The following is an 18,861-nucleotide window of genomic DNA, read 5'->3' as shown; positions in this document are numbered from 1 at the left end:
TGCATGTCTTCAGTAAATTGCGCATAGAATACACAAAACAAGGGCAACAATAAAGTAGAGCGATTGTTTAATTATTACCTTTAACTAGGGAAGGTTATAATTCAATATTATTTAGGGAGGCGCTTAACACATAAACGTTAACTGGCGCCCTAAAATATCGCAAATTTACTTTAAGCAAGTAAAGTGATTGGACGTCCTTCCGGTTTCATGATGCGTCACGTCGTTTGTTCCGCTGATCCCGTGCGATTGCTTTGTCGACGAACGGAAAGCTTTTATTTTAGACTTTAGTTGATCGGGGGCACTTAATTTATGTATGGTTGAAATAATACCTATCAAATGAGGCGTGTAAAAGAAAATCGCTTCAAATTTGCCACAGTATTGTCTATAAAACAAAAGCTCCTTTATCATACAGTATAATGGAGTAAGAGGGACTAGTTTTGATAGCAATGGCTGCAGATGGGGTAATATTTTCTCATTGTTTGTATAAGAATATATATGAAAGTTTGGCGTGATCCCCATCCGAAGACACGTGGGTTTTAAGGGAGCTTGCGCGGGTGTAGCGCAACCAGGCTTGTTCAGATACTCCGTGCCGTTCGGAGCGAAAGCTCGTTCCGGTAATGCCCTCGGTCACTTAGTGCCATGCCGTCTACGCTACTGGTGTTGGCATTGACGCTCGCCTGGACGACAACTATCGTGCTTGGTAAGCTTTCCAAATTAATTTTGTGTCCCGCTGCAACCGACATCGATTTCAATTTCTGCCAGTAGTCTTTCAAATGAGCTCTGTGCGTTCCGCGATACTTTACTCATTACAACGCAAAATTCCAAAGTTTCATCTCAATTACAATTACCGTCACTAAATCACGTCATTTGGGAACAGATTAGTTGTTGGAAGGACCGCAGCCCTGGTTTATGTCAGAACTACACTTACTTGGAAAGTTGGGCAGTCTTGGAACTTAGTGCGACCACGGAGAGACATAACTCACAGAGGCGCTCGGTGGAACCGTGCCTAGCGTTGCACTAAACGAGTTCGCACTGAACCGAAACGTGTAGTATTTCACCGGAGCGTTTTCTACTCTTGCACGTGTTCCTTAATGATCAGCTTAAATCTCCAATTACTATTCTTTAAACAGTCACCTAAATCGAAATTCACATAGTTATCCAACATTTTCCATCGGAAACTTTCGCAATGTCTAAAATAAGTTAGACTTCAGATTTGCAAGGCGCCTTTTAGGGCAAGTGTTTGTTGCAAGTGTTGGCTACCCTCCAGTTGATGAAATGTTGGCTGCGTAACTAGCCGTCTTTGCGGCATTGCAGTAGTTTTTGATATATTAACAATTCCAAAGTCTGTTTTATCTACATGTATATCCTATTGTTGCAAAGGGATAGCTTCACACATGTGGAAAATTTAAATTAGCCATTAGGGTTTGTTGATACTATTTCTGTTACAATTGAAGCGAAGAAGTTACCGAAATGAAATTGAGCAGCGTAGCAATCTCGATTGCACCGCTTGGGAGGTTACTTTACATAGATATTGTTTTAGAGGTGTACTTACGGCACAGTTTAGTAAATAGATCTCATTATCATTCACCAGATGGGCCTTTGTTGTTAGCATGAATTAAAATAATCTGGGATTTGTTCTTGTCATTTCTATTTGGTTTGATTAAAAGTTCGTATATGAAGTGCTATGTTATAATGTGTCGGGAGTTGTATGTTTTAAAGGCTCATTAATATTCAGAGCGAGCGTTACCTATCACGTCGTCTAACCTCCACCGCTTGATTGATGAGGTAAAGCAGTACCCAATCTTTGCGTAAAATGTAAACGAACACAAGTTGATCTAAATTCTCCCTAATACATTATAGATTCCCAGATTAACTTGGTTGTAAGGTGAAACTGCAGTGCCTTTTGGGAGCAGTTTTAAAAACAGATTCTCCGCACACAACGGGTAAAAAGGTTTCTAATTGTACAATAGGCCCCGATTGCAACCGTTAATATAGCTATGTCAGCTGAATGCGGAAAACTACGAAACAGGGCAAAGTTTGGATTGGCGCTGCAGTAATGCCCTTAGTCGGCTGTTATCTCGCGCTCTTAATGAGCTGCCCAGTCGCGTGGAAAATGAACTGGTGACTACAACCCTTTATCCATTATTCGTTATCCAATACATTTACCTGCTTTCTGAACGCACCCCTTTCAGCATTTTATTGGCTTTATTTCCATTTTACCGTATGCTACCTTGGAAAGCAGGCACAGAGAATACGATATGCTTTAGAAATACCATAGTGTAAGAATAGAACTTACATTATGGAAATACATAAAAAGATTTCAAACGCTTTAAGAGAAGTAAACAACAATTAATACTGTATGAGTAATTTCAAATGCCACTGCTAAATTTGGAGATGTGTCTATTATCAACCGCCACCGGAGTTCTATAAGTCTCATTAGAATTGCCGGGATACGATAAATTAAAATTAATGACTAGCGCCGAAGTTAGATATTCGCATATGAATATTTTATTTACGTTGTCGTTCTCTGCTAGCACATTATTTGGAAAGATTGTACCTTCCATTCGATTTCTTCCATTGTTGGACGTTTCGCAAGATATTGCCGGCAAGTGTTCTATACTGCCCTTATCAATGTTATCGGCACCCTCCATTTCCTCTCGCCTACGTCTCCAGAACTACTGCGAGATCCGAACAAAATTCTTGTTATAAAAACCTCCACCCCTAACTAGAGAGAACCTTAGATATTGCGCTGCCGTGACCCCTTATCAGTAAATGGAGCAATTTGAGACCTCGCCAAATGTTCATGAATTTTTGCCATTCAAAGTTCAAACTTAACTGATTGAAAAATAGCGTACGTATATGATTTTAATGCCGTTTTCCTTTTTGTTTAGGGAAACGAGTCCGCAACACGGAGCCGAATCGAATATCAGTTATGGGAGATTTTAATCACGGTGAGCTGTTTTAATAACAATAACTATATCGAGTAGCCCTACCTATGTCGCACGTATATGACTTCTGGAGAAACTGCTATTGCTTTCATATAAAGGTTTTATATGGATAATAAAAAGGGAAACGAGATTAAGGTTCGAAGGTTGCGAACTGGAATGGGCTAATGCAGGCAGCACATTGAATACACAATGCTGACCCTTCTTTGGCTTGTTTAGATAAACTACGGTATGGACAAAACTACGAACGTTGATTGAACATTCGTCCTTACGGTTGTTGAATTGCATTCAACCCCTGTTAGCGTATTGTAATAATTAAATGTTACATACTTAAACAAAGGCACAGAGCGGTTCATTGCATATAAATTTGGCAGTTAACCGTACTTATCGAGGTTAATAATTTCTTGTTTCCAAATTTATAACATTATGTAGCGGTCCTTTTAGAAGCTACGGGTGTTCGGGTTGAAGTAACATTCAAATTTACTTAGACCTTCATCATTATAGTGTGCTAACCTTGAAAGAATTTTCGCTTTGAAATTAAACTACCTAAATATACTGTGTAGTCGTATATAGTCTTATAGTACACCACGTTAATCGACACAATTAGCTGTCAAGAGAGTTAGTTAGTTAACGTTTGTAGACTTTGCACCCTAAGCTACTGTTTACTTCTAAAACCCAATACGAATTTATTTATGGTACCGTTGACTACTTGATTTTCACGGAAAGATTTTTGTATAATTACCTAGTACTTCTAATAAGGCTTCACAGTGAACGCTGTTATATGTATTTTATGTACTTTCACATATATGCGATGCGATATGCGATTCGGGAATAAAGTTAACATTTTCACACACTCACTGTGTCTAGGCCCTGGAAAACCCTTGGTAAATACATCGGTGATCATTGCAGCCGTTGAAATGTGTTTCGCCTCAATGACTTCGTTTTTCAAAGCATCTCAAATAAAATTGGATCTTACATCGTACTCCGTACATGAAAAGTCGAATTTTCATCCAGGTTGATGGCTTCATACTCTTTCATTGGAAAAAAACTATTCCTAATTCAATAAGAAACGATTTCAGAAACGAGATGACTTGATTAGGAATAGTAGCTTCGGTCCGAGCCATATATTCCTGTTGAGGAAAGAGCTAAGGTCTTTTGTTTCCTCGAGTCCCAAGATATTGGACCTCCTCCGAAAATGAAGGCATACAAAGTATAAGATGTTCTATTAATTTTGCAATTTCCCCAGTCGCGTCAACAAAGGTTAAAGGTTTTGAGCTCTTCTTAAATGTAAGTCCTAGTTCGAAAGCACCTTTAAGATATTGTCGGGTCTGGTGCAAATTGACAAGTAAGTTAAGCCACCAACCAGTTCTCGATAGGGAATACTTGTATCAGGAGGATTGTTCCCTTTCTTCAATTTCGACGAAGTATTCGTTGGAGTAGAAACTGGTTTGGCATCACTCAACCCAAAACGGTTCAACAGTTCATTCCTGTATGAATTCACAAAAATTCCAGTCCATCTCTGGTAAATTCAATGCCTAAACAACATCGAAAGTCTCCAAAATCGTTTAACTCAAATCTGTTGCAAAGAAAAGATATCAGATCATTGACAATTTGTTGATTTCTAGATGCGATAACAGTATCATAGAAATAAAGAGCAATTGAGATCGATGCAGATCCTAACTCAATTCGATATAAACAAGGATCACCATTGGTCAGAGTAGCACCAACAAACTCAAAGCATCATCAAGCGGAAAATACCAACTTCGCCTGATTGTTTCAGTCCTTTTCGAAGTTTTCACACAACTGTCTTTCCGATCTCATTTTGTTCTCTACCGATCTCCACGATTTGGGGAGGCATCGCTTCAGTGCACTTCTTTGCATGAATTATCCAAATTAAATTTAGTCGCATTCCTTTGAGTAGCCCACAAAGGCACCTTCTCCAGTACGGGATTCGAATTTCCCTTTATGTGGTAATCTATTGATACATAATACTCGACAACCAAAAACTTGAATTGGCACACAATGTGCATTCTTCCGTGCCACAATTCGTACGGTGTTTTTTCACCAAGACTCTTCGTTGGGCAATGATTTGGTATATATTGCTGTGTGCCCCACGTTGGGCGTCAAATAAAAATTCTGTGTGCACTGGTCCGTAGGCCAGAAAGACCGTACACACAACACCAAAACAAAAACCTAGCTAGCTCTTTACCTTCACTTATTATCCCAGCACGAAACTTTCTCCCCAACCCAGAGGAGAGATCCGACTCTGTTCTCAGTTAAACTGTTAACTTCTAACAGATATTGTGTCAGACCAAATACCTTAAACTCCAAACCGAACTGCAAAATTTTGAATAATTAAAATGGACCTTGGGCAAGCCTCCAATGAACACACAGATAACTTAGAAATGAAGTCGTTAGAATGAAACATACGGTAAATTAATGTGAGAATTACAAAAGTGCGTTTTAGTCGTAACACACAAGGAAAATGGTACACACACACACACACCCTCTCACACACCCTCTCACACACACACACAAACAAATATTTAATTAGTTATATTACATGTCCGGGAATTGTAATCCAAATAAAAAAGGAATCTGTACACAAAAACAATTTTCAATTATCAACACAAATTACTACACTTTACACTGACGACCGGGTAATCTCAGCATCTTCACCTCGGGTAGACAAGGACGTTACAATAAAAAAAAACTCAACTTCAAAATGAGTCACGTTGTACAACAAACTTATGCGGGCTCCAACAAACACACCTCTCCTTGAAAAAAACAACACCTTTGATGGCCAAAACTCCAAACTTTAACACGTAGAACAAATAATTAGCCGCGATTTCGGCTTACGGCTACGCAAACGGAACTTCTTCTATCTTCAAACTCCCACTAGGCGAAACTTTCAATGCTGGCTGTCGCTTCAACACAAAAAAGTCCACGATGTAACTTGCAAGAAGCGAAATAAATTCCTCAACGAAACGTAGTTCGATGCTGCACGTAGCAAAAAACTGACTTCAAACTCCAACGATACGTAATACTGCGTAATTTTGCGCGAAGCCGATTTTTAAAACTTCAAAGGAACGTAGTTCCGCGATGAGCTTGGCCAAAAGCGACGCTCATCCTCTTCAAAATTTTATTAAAAGCGAAAACCTTCTTCCGAAAATCAAAATTATAACAACCGATCATACACAGTTGACAACAGAAAATATCCTCTCAACTTACGTTAATAGACCAAAATAATAGAGATCGAATAATTTTACTAAACAATTTCTTATCAGACATTAATTAACTATAATACTAGGAAAAATAAAAATTCATCTCCTTTAACTACACACAAAAGGCGATAAATCACATCCACCTGTCACGCTAAAATCGCATTACTGCCCTTTTTGAACACAATTTCGAATCCTTTGTTTGCAAGCGATTTTGCTAACCGATGTCAAGTTCGCACGTAAGTCTGGTACATGCAGAAAATCGATCAAATGTCTAGACTCACCCTGAATTTCAATACTAACGATGACACTACCTTGATCTCTAATTTCGGTCCAAGCACGATTTGTAAGATTCATATGTCCACTTGCATTATGGAGTTCCAAAAAATTGCTTACGTCGCTACAAGTATGAGCAGTGAGTGGATATGTCCTTCTTACAATTTGCTGTCTTAAGACCAATTTCTTTACATATATGGCAACGGTATTTAAACACATTTAAACACATGAGGTAATATTCTTGCAATTCCAATTTGATGAACAACGAGATCACTCAACAATGCATTGGAGGGAGCGAGACGCAACTCATTCTTTCTTGCATTGGTTTCTTCGATGATTTTGATTTTTAAAGTATCAGTAGCCGGTACTTTGTCTCGAGTTTCGATTGCGCATTTCAAGCTTTCCAAGCATGCGGGAAGACTATACAGTAGCGTTATCGCTAAAATATCTTCATTAATCTTCACTTCCATATATACAAACTTATCCTCGGCATCAAAAAATACGTTTATGTGTAATATGGTGATATCCAAAACAAGCCCTTATTGCGGTAAAACGTCAGGTAAAAAATAATGGCGTACCGAGAAAAATTAGCACGCAACCGCTGTGAAGGAAACATCGTCTCTGCTCGAAAGGAACGGAAAAGATACGCAAGATCAAATTAAAGAAGGGATCGCATTAGAAGTATCACAGATGGCCTCTAGCGACAAGAGAATGAACTGAGGTAATAACAAATCTTCTATAGAAATAACTTACATACTTTACAAAACAAATATCTTGATGGTTTAGAATATATATTTAAATGAGATTGTATTTAAAATGCGAAAGGGGCGAAAGTATACGCAGCTCAAATGTATACATTTCAGAAAAAGTCCCTGTATATTTTATAATGAAAACATTGCACTTATCTATTATAAAACTAATGAGCTAATTACTTTAAATTTTTTAAACGAAATTGTAATCATCGAGCCGCTCCAATTTAATGATGCTTGATTAGATTTGTTAGTGCCTAATAGGGCTTCCAATAGCTAGACGACATTTTCGCCCTTGGTTCTCTCTGTGATTTTGCACTGTGCACGTTTTTCGCACGTTTTTGATGAACTCTTTAATTTATATATGGTCTAAGCTAAGAATTCCCGTACAGTACTTGCATTAGTAGTGTTCAAATATCCATATTGTCGACACCAATTATCTGTATTGGGACGTTAATTAAATATGTACATTGCATCCGGGTCCTAAACGAGCACGATCCGTTTGCATTATAGGTGTTCTAGTATGCTATGATATAATAACATGGTTTGCCCTGTCAGTGATCTCGAACCCAAACGCACACTCCTGAACCGTCCGTCTCGGTCGTCAAATTTTTGACACGGATTTCAAGGTTGTGAAGTCAGTTGCTGTCATAAATGTAAGCAGTTATAAAAGCGGGAGAGGAAACCGAAACTGAAGAAATAGTACGTCATGTTTATACAGTCCGACAAATGAGCGAACAGATCTAATTAAGACAATAGCCACCTTCAGCAAAAAAGGCTTTTGTCGTTTTATAAATTACATTCGAAAATGCCTCCGACTAGTACGGTAAAGATAGGTACCATAATTTGTGGTAATGCAAGTAAAATAGATTTTAAATAATAGAATCGATTGCATAAATCACCATAACTTGTAGAAGATTGTACGTATAAACTTAATTCTGCTAAATTTATTCATTAGGGCTGCAACCATGAAATTTCAGTGTTACTATTGATCGAAATATTTCCGTAACGTCATCATTACTGGCTTATTTGCTATTACAGAAATCATGAAATGATTGTCGGGATTCTATAACAAAGCAGATTTTGCCTGCGCTACAGAGTTCAAATAATAAATTAGGGTGATACAAATGAATGAGTTTCGAAAAAGCGGTTCTTTGTGCCATAGGTTCTCGGTAAGCCCTGTAAGCAAAGACTGATGTAATGTATATAGTGTATTGTTATCCTATATCGTCTCCAGTATCAATTATCCATTAAAACAGAATTCATTTTAATTGAAAACCAACTTTCGACACAACTTAAATTACCTCATGTTCAACTTAACAGATACCTTTATGTATATATCTTAAACTTTTAATTACTACAAAGACTATCGATATTGCAAAAGGTCCCATTTAATTTAATAATAAATTTTAATCATGAAACTTTTAAGTAATAAATACCGGGTATTAAGCTCAACTTGGAGAATTATTGCTTCGGTTTTCACCGTATATGAATTAAATTCACTTGTGTAATGGTTGTAGGGAAAATATGTAACAAATTACTAAAACGTTACAAACCTGAACCATAAAACGAACGTACAAGTTGTAAGCAAACGTATATTAACATTTTACAACGGCAATTTATTTACTTGCAAATTGTAAAGTGTTGCATTCGTTAAGAGTATATTGAACAGAATTCAAATTTTATAACTTTATTCTTAGTTCTAACCTAATTTAGAATTGGCTCGCCGGATAATACTTTGGAACTATTCGGATAACTTTTGCATTTTAATGAATTAATTGTCACTGTGATGGACGTAACAAAATTAAAGGACGTAATAAAGCAATGTTCATTTAAAATAGATGAATTCATTTTCCATAATGCAATTTTGTGGCATTACAAGTGATTAGAGTTAATGCAGAAAATGTGTGAATTATTTCCGTTACGCTTCAATCGAAAATACGTTGTGATTAGGTACGTACGTATCAATTACCACGACCATTATTAATTCCAGTGTATTTGCTGTGCATTGGAAGACTCACTTTTGTTAGTACAAGAACATAATTTTGAAAGACAGTTTTTCTTGTATAATCCACTCGATATCACTTTTTGCCTTAACAGTATTCCAAAAGTTGGTTGGGGGTACACCAGGATGTCTATCCCAAGCTCTCGACCTCGAGGGCCATAAGGCCAAAAACTCCAAAATTTTGGTAATCTTCCATCCCCAAGCAGAAGGCAACTTTTGATGGCTTTCTTGGCTTGGTACGTCAGCTCTTCGAGGTTGACAATTTCAATGGTCCCTCCACACAGTCTTACAAGAAATATCTCTCTACCGTCAACGATTTGAGGTGGAATTGCCTCGGGGTCTTTAAAAATTGTCAACATCTCAGAAAGGCTGGGTTTTTGCTATACATCTGCATTACCTCCAATACCAAAGGATGCTGAGGTCGTGTCACACCCACTTATGGCATGTAGGAAAAAAATACAGGATGAATACAGCGCAGTAGGACTGTTATCCTTTCCACCTTTCTGGAAATAGCCATTCTTTTTCGAAGAACCAAAAGCAGAAGATCTATGTCTTCCGCTGTTATGATGACACTATCCTACTTGTCAGCAACTGAGACAGCAGCATCCACAATCATTACATCTGCCTCTTCTACTGCCTGCTTCACTTGGATCCCCTTGGCTTCCATTTCACTCTTCGGCATGGTTATGGAGTTCATTGTATGGGTATCATTTTTATACAAATAAATAAATATGCGACACGAATAAAACCTTTTTGTTGAATCTACTGTGCCTACTAGCAGTCCACCGTCTTATTTTTATTGCTAATTCTTAATGTTGAGCTTAATTCTCATATTTCCACAATGGAAGGGAAAATTGTAGACAACGGTAGCTCTAAATTTGCATTTAAATTTTCCGAAATTTCGTTGGGAAGTTATTATAGAACTTTTAGGATCTTAAGGGTTAGAGTGAAGTGTGTAGGGTATCAAAATTAGAAAGATTGCTAAACCGTGGTGGAAATTAACAATGGTTTTTATTCTACGTATTTCAATTGAATTGAGCTTTCTTTTTGAATAGCTTTAGGGAGTTGTAGGCTCCGAAGAGTCGTAGATAAAGAGGTAATCGTATCTTGGTAGGGTTTCGTTACAGGAAAAAAAAATGATCAAAGGGGTACGCATATAAGAGTTTATCCTACCTATTAAAAAAATGTAAGTCAACAAAAGTCCTAAAGCTCATTCATTTCGTGAAGCCTCCAATAAAATTCCTGCTTGAAAAAAGATAACGGAGTTGGTTATTAAACGTCATGTAAAAAAACATGAGATTAATTAACACCAAATAGAAAGGAAGTAGTCTGCTTTTAGGGGGTTTCGGTATAAATATTTGAAAGGGACCCACGTTCAGTTGCGGCAAAGAATTTCGTTCCGAATTTGTAATAGCGGGAGTATTTTTTCGGACATTAGAGCGTTATATCGCGAGTTTTAAAAAAAAATCTTATCACTTACGTAAAACGAGTGCCACTGCAAGCAAAAGGAATTTCTTCGGCCAAAGTTTATTAACACGAAAATTTTGCGTGGGCAAGTTATTAAACGTTTCATATGAATTTAGTGGAAAGAAATTATTTGTGCCGGTCAAATGCCAAGGAAATGTTACACTAAATTTGCGAGGTTAGTTATTTAAACGGGGATGAATTGCGTGACGTTTCGTAGTTATTGTCCAAGTACGAAGTTTCCGGTGTGTATGCTACATTAAAAAAATGATTGACCTTGTAACGAGCGTGAACTGATAGTAACACACGTATTGGAAAGACATCCATAACAGTATAGTGTCTTGCTTGTGAAAAATTTTTCCTTTCTATACGGTAACAAAAAACATTTAAACAAAATGTTTACTTGCTTGCAATTATAAACCTCGAAGGTAACCGATCAAAAAATTTCATCTTGAGGGCAACAATTCTCCGGTCAATTAGCAGAAGGAAAAATTGTCCGACGGAAAAGTTCCAAACTGTACTCAGCTCCATTAGTTAATCTTCTATTCGATAGCCAATGTAGGTAGGGTGTTTCGGCCTTATTATTGTATGAGAAACATTCGCTACAAGGACATTCCGTTTACGAGGTATCGTAGTATGCATGTATTTATGTCAAATTAACGGTTTTATATCTTTGACAATTTTTCGCAATTTTAAAACTCATTGATGTTTATTAATAGTTATTAAGGTATCAAGTGCGTTATGAACTACATACCGCCCCAGGTCAACACGCCCGCCTGCCAGCCAGCCAGCCAGCCAGCCAAAGTGAGATTAAAAGCTACTTTTTACAAATAAATTTGCAAAAATGCGCTCAAAAGTAGCTTTTAATCTCACTTTGGCTGGCTGGCTGCAAATGTGGGCGCGTAGAAGAACTCTTGTAGAAAGGCAACGGGTGTACATGTATCTACAAGGCCGTGAAATTTGTCAACCTTAGGGACATGGCTACATGATGTGGGGTTGGCGACATCTGGGCGTCATCCTCGAGCGTAGTATACTAACGTGAAGGTTTTTCAGTTTTTTCCTATCTTCTACTACAGTTTTGGTCCGATTCTTTTCAAATTGGTGTCGTCGGAAAGATGTTGTAAACGCGCACAACTCCTGCGTGGCGGAATTTTGTTTTTTGTCCTAGGGGCGAAATTAACGACCTTTTGCGAGGCGCGCGCGCGTCTTCGAGAAGTAGTCAACTTCGGGCGCCTTTTACCTTCCGTTGCGAACTCACGCGGTTTAACGTTTCGTAAATCTCGAATCGCTGTCTCTCTTTCTCGTGTCGCCAATAGAAGCGAATTGCGGGTGAACGGGACGTCGGAAGTGGCTACCGTCAAAGGGAATGTGGTAGCCCCCGACCCGATTTTAACTTTAAAAGCGAATTGCGGGTGCACGCGGAAAGTGGGAAACGGTTAGTGAATGTAGTAGCCTTCGACAAGATCTGTTATTGATGGTTGAGTCGAAAGTGGCTAATAGAATACTGATCTGCCACACAAAAATGCGCTGAAGTCCCTTCTATCTCACACGAGGACTTTGATAATTTTTTATAATGTGAAGGGTAAAGAAAAGCTGATTTTTACTCCCAATGTCTACATATACGTTAAGTCCAAAGTGGTAAAGAACCCTGTATACAATGACAAGGATTTTTCATCTTCATGGCATATACGCCGCCAGACGAATTTAGGCAGTGAATGAATATTACTATTTCTAATCGCTATTACCTAGAGGTAATGTTTTCAATTCCTATTGAATGAATTAGAAAAAGTAGGGTATTTTTTCAACAAAAGCTTTTGATACAGGATGTGTCATGTAACAAATTGTCAAAAAAAATCGTCAAATCAATTTCCGATAAATAATTTTGATACGGGAAATGTAGCATGATATCTTTTAATGAAATTTTTATAAACTTTGCTAAATGACCGACGACTAGCTCTTGTGATTACGGTTATTTACAAGAAAATTTCTCCTTTAATTAGCCTCGAAAATTTAGTTTCCTGCTTGCTTGCAAAATTTTATAAAATGTTTATTAGGAAATCCCAACTAATTATATTAAAATGGTGACCGCGGTCTTTGTGAACTAACCTCAATTTAAATTTGAATTAAATAATAATAAAAAGCACTAGATTTTGTTAAAAAAAATTACCTTACACATAATCGGAATTGACCCATGAATGTTCTCTTATCAACTTTGATAACTCGATTTTAAATGAAACTATTTTTTCATCAAATCTAATTTGGGTTCAGAACCGTAACACACGCAATAATAAACTGTTTTTAATTTTTTCTAGAGGTTTCTACAGACTGAGGTCATCATGCTGCATTTCCCGTATCAAAATTATTTATCAGAAATTGATTTGACGATTTTTTTTGACAATTTGTTACATGACACATCCTGTATCAAAAGCTTTTGTTGAAAAAATACCCTACTTTTTCTAATTCATTCAATAGGAATTGAAAACATTACCTCTAGGTAATAGCGATTAGAAATAGTAATATTCATTCACTGCCTAAATTCGTCTGGCGGCGTATATGCCATGCAGATGAAAAACCCTTGTCATTGTATACAGGGTTGTTTACAACTTTGGACTTAACGTATATGTAGACATTGGGAGTAAACTCAGCTTTTCTTTACCCTTCACATTATAAAAAAGTAGGTTTGAGTTTTATAATACACTTTTGATAATTTTTACGAAAATGTGGTAGAACTATGCAACAGGATATAAAACTTTGTTTATGCTTTTTATACGCCTCCTCCGAGAATAAAGCTTACTTTTCGTTTGTTATACGTATACCACTCGTCTAAATGATGAATGATGTATATTCCACATTAGTGATTTACATATAAAGTACAGCACCCTGGTGTAAAAGGAAAAGATATATGATCGTGTACGTACATCTCAAAAGTCATTTGTACGCCTTCGCATTCCGTTTATTTTCAGGTGGTTTAATTTGTGTTGATCCCGAGCGCCATTTGAAGCATTTCATCAAATTGAGTTGTATTTATTCAACATACTTGCAGTGTTTGTATCAGGCGTAGTTTATGCTTACGTTCTTACACTTTCCATGTGGCGGGGAGGGCTAGATTTAGTTTCTCAACGAAGGTCCGGAATAATACCACTATTGAGTTATGCTCTTATACCCTTTCGCTGTAGGCTTTCTATGAACAAGAACAAACTTGGTGTATTATTACAAAGTTTCTTGCGGGAGCGTGGAGAATACTTCCTAATAGCGGGTTGCTGCTTCGAATTCGAAACATTTAATAAGGGTGTCATTCGTAATACAAACTGGGCAGCATCATACTTTAACTTTTATCACCGTCAGTATAGGCAGCGCTATTCAATTGATACTGTATGAGTTTAGCAGAAAGTTTCAAACCAGAAACAATCGTTAATCAAACCCTTCGGATTTCATCACTGATTTTCCACGGCAAGTATAACTTTAATTATGCTTCACTTTCATATTCCAAGGCTGGATTTACCTACGTTTCAGTGGTTGTGGTAACTAAATTAAAAAAAAGTCACTAGCAGCTGACACTAAATACTCAAAGCGAGCTGTTGCGTAATCTTATAACTAATTCTGTCGGTACTTAGCTACACAATTAAGTTTAAATTGTATAGGGGTTGGGATCGTTTATTTGTCTCACACCAAATTATCACAATATTCTTTGCTGCAAAAATTGAGTACTTCCCAACCCGAATGTGGTTCCACGGAAACCTTGCAGACGAAAATGTCATAGCATGAGGGTTAAAAGAGCAAGATATATTCTGAAGTACTTACGACATCATTATTTCCTTGAATGTTTCTGCCATTTTCCCAACAACGCTTCTCTCATATTATTTACGTTTTGTATTATGTGAAGCTAGTTTGGATGTCTATTTGCCGGAAAGAATTTTAGTGTGCAACACAACTGACAGACAATACTTATTTGTATACTAGAATATAAAATGATCAAATGCTATAACAATGTACAGTACACGTATGCATTGAATAAAAATTTTATTTTTATTCATTGATGTATGTAACAAACTGGTATTTGTGTACGTTTGTACTCTCAATCAATATACAAGACGATAAAGGGATATTTTAACCATTGAGTCACGAGATGGTTAGTTTGCCTTTATTGTCGTGTGTAATACAAAACCTTATTTTATAACAGAAGCTATATAAATCATTGTAAAGCTCCTGACAATTCTGAATTTAATTTAGAGACGTCAAAAATAGCAAGCTAAGATTTTGCCGTCGCGGTCGTTTCCATAGAAACAGAATTGTCATATGTTCTGAACGTCATTTTAATTAAGAATGACAGATATCATTAGAATGCACAGTCATATGTTTCACTTTATCTACCCTTGCGGTTAAAGTGATCACTTTATCTATCCTTACGGTTAATGATCGGCTTAAGCATCCGCTCTACCTTGAGTGTGCCGGTTTGAAATAATTAATGATCAAACGAACTTACCTGAAGTGATGTTCGAACATAATTATACGAGACGTCCGATTCGAAAATATCATCATCAATGGGTACTCTATCGCGCACATAATTTTGTTTTCAGACCTATTGGGATCTATGCCCATGTGGCCGCAAAGAAGTATATCTCTATTTCATAAAAGAAAAGTAAAGAATCCCCTTTCCCGCGTTTGCTGTCGCGCACCGACCGCTATAATGTCATTATTATTGTTTTAGGGACGGGCAGAATAGCAACGTGGGCTGGGAGGGAGGGTCATGATATTTTCGAATTGAACGTCTCGTATAGCACTCCAGGTAAGTTCGTTTGACTATTAATTATACTTCAACGTCCAATGCTCAATATCATACCAAGTAGACTTTTCGTCTTCCACCTTGCTGTTCGAATGTTAGGATCCATGGTGAAGCGCAGTTGAAGTGATGGCATGGCGAGTCGTGTATTGTTTGAAGCGGGATGTGTATCTATATCACATTCTTGTAGCAGTTCCTTGATGCACCTGCTGAAGGTTTTTTTATGTGGCCCAAAAAGGAAGTCGTGAGACTGTTGTCTTAGGTCTCTAGTTGCCTTTATGCAATAGATTAGAGTTTAGGACACGTACAGGGTGATATCTTCTTTAAAAAACTGGATCTGGAGAAACGCTTGAACGGTATTAGTGCCGGAAGCCGTAATTGAAGAGTTTCCTCTGTTTCCGTGATATTTGACAACCGGATCAAGGAAATGGTTTGGATCCTGTAGCCCGTGCTCAGGGCCAAAAGGCTACAGCGTGAGCTGTTTCAATGAGATACTGTTGTCCCTTCACATGATCCAAATGTGCTCTACTACGTTCTGTGGGTTCCAAATGTAATCGTATCTTCGTAGCGATGGGTTGATCCGCGGTACTCCTTTCATAAATCGCCTCATAAGGGAATTCCTCTTCAAGGTTGGCTTTAAGTATGAGAGAAATCGCTGACCTGTGTAAATTGTCGGTTTCATATTTGCAGCCCCTCTTGGACAATGTCATTTGTACGAATGAAAAAACCCACTCCCGTGTGGCTTCAAACGGGTCAATCGCCTACTCATTACAAGTTTGGCGCCGGACCGCTTTCCTGATAACTTCGCGACCACTAATGATAGTGATTTGTGTAGCGGGTGTGGTTGTCTACAAGGAGAGAGCAGTAACTCCTCGCTCGATAAAAGGAGATGTGCAATTTTCATGTTGGTGAGAAGAAGAAACCACGCTTGGGAGGGCCAGTATGGTACAACAATTATTCTCTCCGCTTCGTCTAGCAAAATTTTCTGTAATGCTCTCAGGATTAAGCAGAGAGGCGGAAAGCGTAAAAGAAATAGTTTCCCCCAAGAAACCTTGAATGCGTCACTAGCTAACGAGCCTGGGTCCCTCTTCCACGACACGTAACGTTTACTATTCACGTCCGTTTTTGTTGCGAAAAGGTCAAATTCAGGTTGCCCAAAATGGTATACTATCTCAACAAAATAGGTGTCGTTCAGCGATCATTCCATGTCTCCTGGTAGTGAACGAGACTCCTCGTCTGCTTGTTTGCCTCCGCCAAGCTTATGTACGAGGCCAAAATCCATAAATTTCTACCTTCACACTGTTGCCATATGTTTATAGACAGAATGGACAGTTTTGGTCGCTAAATGCCACCCACACGTTTTATGTAAGACGACGCGGTTGTATTGTTCGTCCTGATCAGAATATGGCTGTTAGTTTTGTCCTTGGCACCAAGTGAGATCGATTATAGAGTCTTTGCTAAGTTTCATGATTTGGTTAAAGTTACCATTGTACTCTTTCAACGCCCAAAACTGATCCCATTCGAGATACCTACTTTAGTACATGTTTAGACACGTCCTTATTTCTCCGAGCTTTACTAAATCAGATTTGCCGAGCACAATTTGGGGAGCCACTATCGTTTCCCCGGCGCGCTAGTCAACTCCTAGTTTCGCATGCGCGTCCAGCATTGGTATTCTTTTCCATGTTATGATTTTTCCGTGCCATCTGTTGTTTTTTATTCTTGCAATGTGAGCAGCATAATCCCATTTAAGTCGTGTTATGGTTCTTGTTATGTCTGGTATTCCTGTTTTTCACATTATCAATTTGTTTCATTTTCTGTCTTTCTCAGTGTTTCAAGCACAGGATGAACCATTCCATTGTCGTTTATGTCGTTTCTAGTTTATTTATCATTTGTGTTGTGAGAGTTCATGTGTGTGCTCCATATGTGATAGCTGGCAGTACACATGTGTCGGAGATCTTTGTTCTTAATTTTTTTGATTTCTTATTTTTTATTACGTATTAGAGTTTCTTCTGTTTATTTTATTCATTTTGCATTGTTTTCCCAATTCTATGTGCGTTACGTTTTCTATTTGTATTCCGTTTATTTTGATATTTAAATGTTCGGTACTTAGTATTTTGCCTTTTTTCTTCATTCATTTTTAATCCTAGTTTTCTTGATTCTGTATCTAGTTCTCTCTACAGTTTCTTTAAAATCTCCTGTTTTTTGAAGACTTCTTCCAATGTTAGTGTGAATAACTTGGGTGATATTGTATTTGCCTGAGTTGTTCTTCTTATTTTGATATTTTTTGGTTCTTCGTATAGCCTGATCTGTTTCATTACATTTTTGTATCGATGGTCAATCCTCACTTTGTCCAGTTATTCAATTATAACCCAGTGTTCTAGCTAGGGAGTCGAAGGATTTTTCGTAGTCCACAAAAGTCATATGAATTTGCAGATTGTATTCCGTTCGATCTTTCGATCAGCAGTTACTATAGTCAGGTACAGTCGGTATGTATTGTATTTTTTTCTATACGCCGCTCTTTCTACTAGTAGGTAACTGTCAAGTTTCTCTTCTATTCCGTTTGCTATTATATTAATAAATAGAATGTAGCCGATATATTTTCTTAATTTTTCGGTCTTCCTTTTTAAATAGAATTACTACGACAGCGTGATTCCAGTCTGTTCCAAGCAGCTATTAAATAGATCTCTTAGTTTTGATATTATATCTGACGCTTCCTTTATTATCAGAATACAGTCATCTCCCTGTGCTTTATTGTTTTTTAAATTGATCTTTTATTTCTGGGATGTCTTCTGTTCCAACATTTGTTATGTTAGTATCTGTATGCGTTGTCTGTCTTTTTATCTCCCTATTGTAGAGATTTTCATAGTATTATACTATCTTTATTATATCTTTTCTTTTCGTTATTGCCTTCCTTTTTTCATTGATTAGAGATATTTGTTGCTCTCTTTTTTGAAGATGTGTATTCTTTTCTATTATTTTCCCCTACCATATGTCTGTACTGTTCTTCAAGGTCTTGTCGAATCTTTTTTCTTTGATTCTTTTCTTCCTTGTCTGTCTAGATCTGTCGCATGCTGTCCTGTTTGGTAGAGATGCTTTCGTTCCTCTATTTTTCTCATTGTCTCGTTTGTTATTTTACTTTTTCTCTCTACTTCTTTTCCACCCCGCTGCTTTTGTGTGTGCCGTTCCTATGTTTTCTGCTTTCTGGCTTATATTATCTGTGATGCTTTGTGTTTGTAAGTTTTTGAGACATTCCTCGTCATATTTTTGCCTGTTCTTTTGTAATACGTCTGGGACGATTACATTTTTTCGTGTTTTTTCTCTTTTAAGCTTGTTCTTCGTCTTATTTGTTGTTCGTACTGCTCCGACGAGTTTATGATGGTCGCTATCTTACGCCCGTGATTTTTTTTCCGATGTGAATACT

The 18,861-nt window shown here is 37.5% G+C and overlaps 1 protein-coding gene across 1 annotated transcript in view; it reads left to right on the top strand.

The window, feature by feature from the left end:
* Window positions 1–576: 576 nt before the first annotated feature.
* The window catches only part of LOC116166720 (neurotrimin), a 102,680-nt gene continuing 84,395 nt past the window's right edge, over window positions 577–18,861 (top strand). Inside the window, exons 1-2 of the mRNA XM_031481795.1 lie at window positions 577–700; window positions 2,892–2,951. Coding sequence (XP_031337655.1) covers window positions 640–700; window positions 2,892–2,951 — 121 coding nt within the window. The 5' untranslated portion in view covers window positions 577–639. The remainder of the gene's footprint in view (window positions 701–2,891; window positions 2,952–18,861) is intronic.

The sequence above is a fragment of the Photinus pyralis genome, unplaced genomic scaffold, assembly GCF_008802855.1.
Source record: "Photinus pyralis isolate 1611_PpyrPB1 unplaced genomic scaffold, Ppyr1.3 Ppyr1.4_LG3b, whole genome shotgun sequence".
Taxonomy (NCBI): domain Eukaryota; kingdom Metazoa; phylum Arthropoda; class Insecta; order Coleoptera; family Lampyridae; genus Photinus; species Photinus pyralis.
Note: the sequence above shows the minus strand (reverse complement) of the source record. Positions and strands in the feature narration are given on the sequence as shown.